General features: G+C 34.9%; 2 protein-coding genes across 2 annotated transcripts in view; both read left to right on the forward strand.

Annotated features, from left to right (window-relative positions):
• Positions 1 to 367: 367 nt before the first annotated feature.
• LOC113815147 (actin, alpha skeletal muscle) lies at positions 368 to 2,853 on the forward strand. Its single transcript, XM_027367240.2, has 2 exons — positions 368 to 404; positions 1,384 to 2,853. Exon 2 carries the CDS (start codon positions 1,414 to 1,416, stop codon positions 2,545 to 2,547), a length of 1,134 nt encoding a protein of 377 aa, XP_027223041.2. The 5' UTR covers positions 368 to 404; positions 1,384 to 1,413; the 3' UTR covers positions 2,548 to 2,853.
• A 3,311-nt stretch (positions 2,854 to 6,164) lies between these two features.
• Positions 6,165 to 6,302, forward strand: part of LOC113815148 (actin-2, muscle-specific-like) — a 2,024-nt gene continuing 1,886 nt past the window's right edge. The window contains exon 1 of the mRNA XM_070115995.1: positions 6,165 to 6,183. The gene's annotated coding sequence lies outside the window, so the exon portion shown is untranslated. The remainder of the gene's footprint in view (positions 6,184 to 6,302) is intronic.

Raw genomic sequence — 6,302 nt, forward strand, 5'->3', positions numbered from 1 at the left:
ATATATATATATATATATATATATATATATATATATATATATATATATATACTCGTGTTTGTCAGAGTGTTCTTGTTTATATTTAGGTGTCTGTGTATGTGTGTGTATGGGTGTAACCGCATATTTACGCTACTGAAACACACACACACACACACGCGCGCGCGCGCGCGCGCATATACATAAACAAACGTACACTTGCGCTTGTTCACGTTGTGGTGGTTGTTTTTCCTTCCCTGTCTCTCAAAAGAAAACAAGTCTTCTTTACCTTATCTTTGGACCTTGTTCTGGGATTTCCATTCCTTGAGATATTGAGCATTTGCCAGGTACCTTCCGCCAGGTATAAAAGGCGAACTTACCTATGGTAACATCCAGTCACGCTTAGAGTCGCTGCAGATTGAGTGAGAGTGAGTGTGTGTCCAATTACTGTTACTACTTTCGCTTCGCTTCAAAGTGATATATAAGCATTTACAAGTATACAGATAATTCCATATGGTATTTTGTCGTTAAGTGAATGTATTACTTTTTAGATGGTTAACTATTTTTGTATCCAAATACTTGCGTATCAGCGAATATCTATATGTGTATCTATAAACTCATATCTATAATATATAATAAATATGGATGTGTATATATGCACACGTATGCACACATTTATATATATATATATATATATATATATATATATATATATATATATATATATATATATATATATATATATATATATATATATATATATGTATATACATAAATTCATATATATAAACATATTTATATGTATATAAATATGTGTATATATATTAATATATAAGTATATGTATATATAGAGATATATACAGAGATGTGTGTATGTGTGCATATATATATGTAATATATAGAGTATATATATATATATATATATATATATATATATATATATATATATACATATACACACATACACACGCACACATCCACATCCACATACATACACACAGATACACATAGATATAAATATGTATGGATATATATATATGTGTGTGTGTGTGCATATATGTGTATATACATACATATATATATTGATATATACATATATATAAGTATATAAGAATATGCATGTGTGCATTCTCAAGTGTATGTGCAGGTATACCTATACCTATACCTCTATGTGTGTGTGTGTGTGTGCATGTGTCTGTGTGAGTGTGTGTATGTATATGTATATATACAATTCTATATGTGTGTGTGTGTATGCGTGTATGTGTTCGTTTGTCTCTGTGTGTGCGTGCACGCTTTTATATACAGAATCACACACATATCAGTGTATAACATACATTCCAGACGGATACAGAATTATATTTCCTATGTAAAATTAACATCTATCTCTACGTACATTTTCTCCCGTAGGATATTTCTCATCCATAAACAACCACCACCATGTGTGACGAGGAGGACGCGACTGCCCTTGTGGTTGACAATGGCTCCGGCATGGTCAAGGCCGGCTTCGCCGGAGACGACGCCCCTCGCGCCGTCTTCCCCTCCATCGTCGGCCGTGCCCGTCACCAGGGTGTGATGGTCGGTATGGGTCAGAAGGACGCCTACGTCGGTGATGAGGCCCAGAGCAAACGTGGTATCCTCACCCTCAAGTACCCCATTGAGCACGGTATCATCACCAACTGGGACGACATGGAGAAGATCTGGTACCACACCTTCTACAATGAGCTCCGTGTTGCCCCTGAGGAGTCCCCCACACTTCTCACTGAGGCTCCCCTCAACCCCAAGGCCAACCGTGAGAAGATGACTCAGATCATGTTCGAATCATTCACTGTGCCTGCCACTTACATTACCATTCAGGCTGTCCTGTCCCTGTACGCCTCCGGTCGTACCACTGGTCAGGTTTGCGACTCTGGTGATGGTGTGACTCACTTCGTCCCCGTCTATGAAGGTTTCGCTCTTCCTCATGCTATCCTCCGTCTCGATCTTGCTGGTCGTGACCTGACCCACTACCTGATGAAGATCATGACTGAGCGTGGCTACTCCTTCACCACCACCGCTGAACGTGAAATCGTTCGTGACGTCAAGGAGAAGCTTTGCTATATCGCCCTTGATTTCGAGAGTGAGATGAACGTCGCTGCTGCTTCTTCCTCCCTGGACAAGTCCTATGAGCTTCCCGACGGTCAGGTCATCACCATTGGTAACGAACGTTTCCGTGCTCCCGAGGCTCTGTTCCAGCCTTCTTTCCTTGGTATGGAATCTGCTGGTGTTCAGGAAACTGTTTACAGCTCCATCATGAGGTGCGACATTGACATCAGGAAGGATCTTTTCGCTAACATTGTCATGTCTGGTGGTACCACCATGTACCCTGGTATTGCTGACCGCATGCAGAAGGAAATCACTGCTCTTGCTCCTTCCACCATCAAGATCAAGATCATTGCTCCTCCTGAGCGTAAATACTCCGTCTGGATCGGTGGTTCCATCCTGTCTTCTCTGTCCACCTTCCAGTCCATGTGGATCACCAAGGACGAATACGATGAGTCTGGCCCCGGCATCGTTCACCGCAAGTGCTTCTAAATGATACCAGCTATATTTTGATTACAATAAATGACTAATCAGACATAAGCTTTATATATCATACCTACTAAGTGAGACTTTTAGTTTGTAGGTTATAATTAAAACTGCAAGTCTCAAAACGCATTGTATTTGCAAAAGTGCTGCCTTTTTTCAAATCTGAAACTTACACTAGTAGCAATTTGCTTGTAGATGAATGTAGTTTATTATTTTTTTTTTTCACTTTAAACAATGGCATATATGCATGTATACGCAGACTTATATACATACAGAAACCTGTGTATTGTCAATAAAGGAATTCCATTTTCATTATGATGTATAACGATGGCATTTCAATATATAGTACAGTACTAGATAGTGTGAAAAAATTACAAGGATACATGAAAACACCAGAGTAAAAGATAGATTCAATATCTAATGAATTTCACCTAACCATTCTATTGGAGACAGAAAGAGAAAAGCAAAGGATAGAATATAGCGTGTATAGTCCATTACCTGCGAATACTAGGGGTGGAACGAAACCGTTTTCTTTGGTAACGGGTCACCGGTTTCAAGGCTACAAGGACCTATTCAGCACTCGGAGAAATTCTCTGCGGGGAGCTTTAGCAGATCCACCTGCACCTGCTCACCCCTAGTCTCGACGTGTTTCCCCGAGTGACAAGTTAAGAACTGGTTTCGAGGTTCGTCTCCTGGTTTCCTGGTCAAACCGTTGTACTCCCACCATTACATCTTGCCACGATGTACCACTACGATTAGAATTTTACGTAACCTGCCCTTGATGGCATGGTAAATGTAAATGAAATATAGTGCTGTTACACCCTAGGTTTGGTTATGCTTGAAATAAACTATCATCTGTGCGGCAGGACGGCATTATAGCCACTTGGAACTGTCGGACTGGCAGATACTCAAGAGTACACAAAGTTTGTCACTTAGTGTAGTCTTTCAAATTCTTTGTTATAGAATCCTCTGATTTCGTGTGTTATCTGTTACCTTAGATTTATCCCCAGTACTGACTTCCATTATATTTACCCACAACTCTTAGATAATTAACATTTATTATCCAAATAACCTGTCTCAAGATCTAGGAACCGTTCCAACCAGTTCCAGAACCGATTTTTACCAAGTCATATCACATACAAAATCCAACTGATAAGCAAAAGGGATTTTTTTTTTTTTTTTTTTTTTTTTTTGAAAATATGCCTTTAAGATTTGCGTCACGTTCATCCGAAGGTGATGTATATGACCATAACTTTATATGAAGTTCAAATAATGATTAATATTTAAATGATACTACGTAAAACGTAAAAATGTTGTATCTAGATACTTTAAGGGGCAGTAATTATATTTTACCTTATCTGCAACAAACCCCTATATAAAAAATTATTTGAGCACAAACCAAAATATGGTCAGCCTTACACAGGTAAATTTAATGAAAAATAAGAAAGATCTATTTTATCTGAACAATAACAAAAGCATAGGAAAAAATGAAATTGTCATTATTTACATTACATATTACCTTGAATGTATTTAGATTCAAGATTTAATGTGGGGGTGTTCAAACATTCCTATGCAAATTGAATATTACTGTGCGTTAGTGCACAGCTATGTGTGTATTTGTTCATATGTTGTATATTGTAGAAAGGATGTATATGATATTCATATGATATTCAGACACTAGCTAATCTCATATGGTAACACATCCTTAAAAAGAAATCATGGTAAATTTCATTGAAAAGTATCATTTTCTCTCGGAGATCCAATTAACATATACCTCAAATGGGATCTAATAGATGGGAGAGAAAAGAGAAGCACGATATATATATATATATATATATATATATATATATATATATATATATATATATATATATATATATATATATATATATATATAACATTTAAATTGGCAATAATCATCATCAAGATCATCACTTATCATCAATTACCTCCATCATTATCATCACCATCATCAAAATAAAGGATGAAATAATGATAATTATAATGGTAATAATTTTTATTGTTGTATTGATGATGGTGATGATGATAATGATGATGGCAAAATAAATAAGTCAACTAATAACATGATGATGGTAAAAATGATAGTAAGAATAATGATCAAATAGTAATGATAATTATTATGATTATCATTATTTTTTTTCTATTATCATTGTTATCATTATTGTTGTTTTTTTTCTGCTGCTGCTGTTGTATTGTTCTTGTAATTACTGTTAGTGTTATCACAATTATCATCATTTTCCCATCGCCATCATAATTGTGTACTGTGTGATGCAGCGGTAGCGTTGACATCTAACAAACTTTTTGACCCGCGTTTGAACCTGTGCGCTGCCAATGGGTAGTAATAAAGAGGCAGCATGTCACAGCAAAGAATATCTATGGTAACACATGGAATTCAAACTATAATCATATAATAATAATAAAAAAAATAGAATTTGAAAATTAAATAATTGTTACTTTCTTTATGTTAACATCATGATGAACAAAATCCCTTTTGACAAGTATACTACTGATAATAATAATGATCATATTAATAACAATATAAATAATAATAATAAAACAATGATGAGCATAATAAAAATGGTAATGGCAATGATAATGCTAATAGCGATAAATATTATGATAAATGATAAATGATGATTATAATGAGTGACGATGATAATGATAATAAAGACGAGAATGAAGATAATAATAATGACAATGAGAATGATAATAATTATGGTGATGATGATAATAATAAAAATGACAACAATGATAATGACAGTAATATCAATAATAAAAGCAATTATAATAATAACAATGATAAAAAATAATGACAACAGTAATAGTAGCAGTAGTAATAACGATGATGGTAAAGAAAAAAATGATGACAATATCAATGAAAATTATACTGATGATAATGATTATGTTATTAATAACAATAACAATGATAATGATACTGTAATAGTAATTATTACCATCTTTATCACTGATATTATCCTAATGCTAATAATGCTAATGATGATAATGATAATTATCATCATTATTATTATAGTAATTATGGTAATGATGATATTAAAGATGATAATAATAACATTAATAATAATTTTACCAAAGACAGTAATAATAACATCATTATAAACGATATATAGATACATACATAGGTAATTAGAAATGTATAGGCATATATATAGAAACCCAGGTTTAAAAGATACAGTAAGGATTTTTCGAAAGAAAGAGAGGGAGATAGAGTGAGAAACAATACACATACAAGCGCTGGTGTGCGTATGTAAGTATATGTATGGGTAAATACATAAGCTAATCTGTGCACACACGTACGCGTACAGACACCCAACTAGCGTTTGCACAAGTATTGTTCTCTCTCTCTCTCTCTCTCTCTCTCTCTCTCTCTCTCTCTCTCTCTCTCTCTCTCTCTCTCTCTCTCTCTCTCTCTCTCTCTCTCTCTCTCTCTAAACAAAAAGAGAGAGAAAAAAAAAAATTTTACCTTATCTTTGGAACCTGTGCTAGGATTTCCATTCCTCGAAATATTGACAATTTGCCAGGTACCTTCCCGCCAGGTATAAAAGGCGAGCTTACCTATGGTAACATCCAGTCACGCCAAGACTCGCTGCAGGGTGAGTGAAAGTGAGTTCATCTACGTTGGGTGTTTATGTTCCGTGTTTGGTAACATATAGATATATCCCAGGAGTGAGAATGGGCAGTTGTAAATATGTAGGCAGTTCAAAGTGATTTTATTGATAATA

Source organism: Penaeus vannamei, chromosome 38 (genome assembly GCF_042767895.1).
Source record: "Penaeus vannamei isolate JL-2024 chromosome 38, ASM4276789v1, whole genome shotgun sequence".
Lineage (NCBI taxonomy): Eukaryota > Metazoa > Arthropoda > Malacostraca > Decapoda > Penaeidae > Penaeus > Penaeus vannamei.

What these genes read in the sequence shown, in the direction of transcription:
- LOC113815147 (XM_027367240.2), top strand. Translation starts at nt 1,414, where the DNA reads ATGTGTGACGAGGAGGACGCGACTGCCCTTGTGGTTGACAATGGCTCC.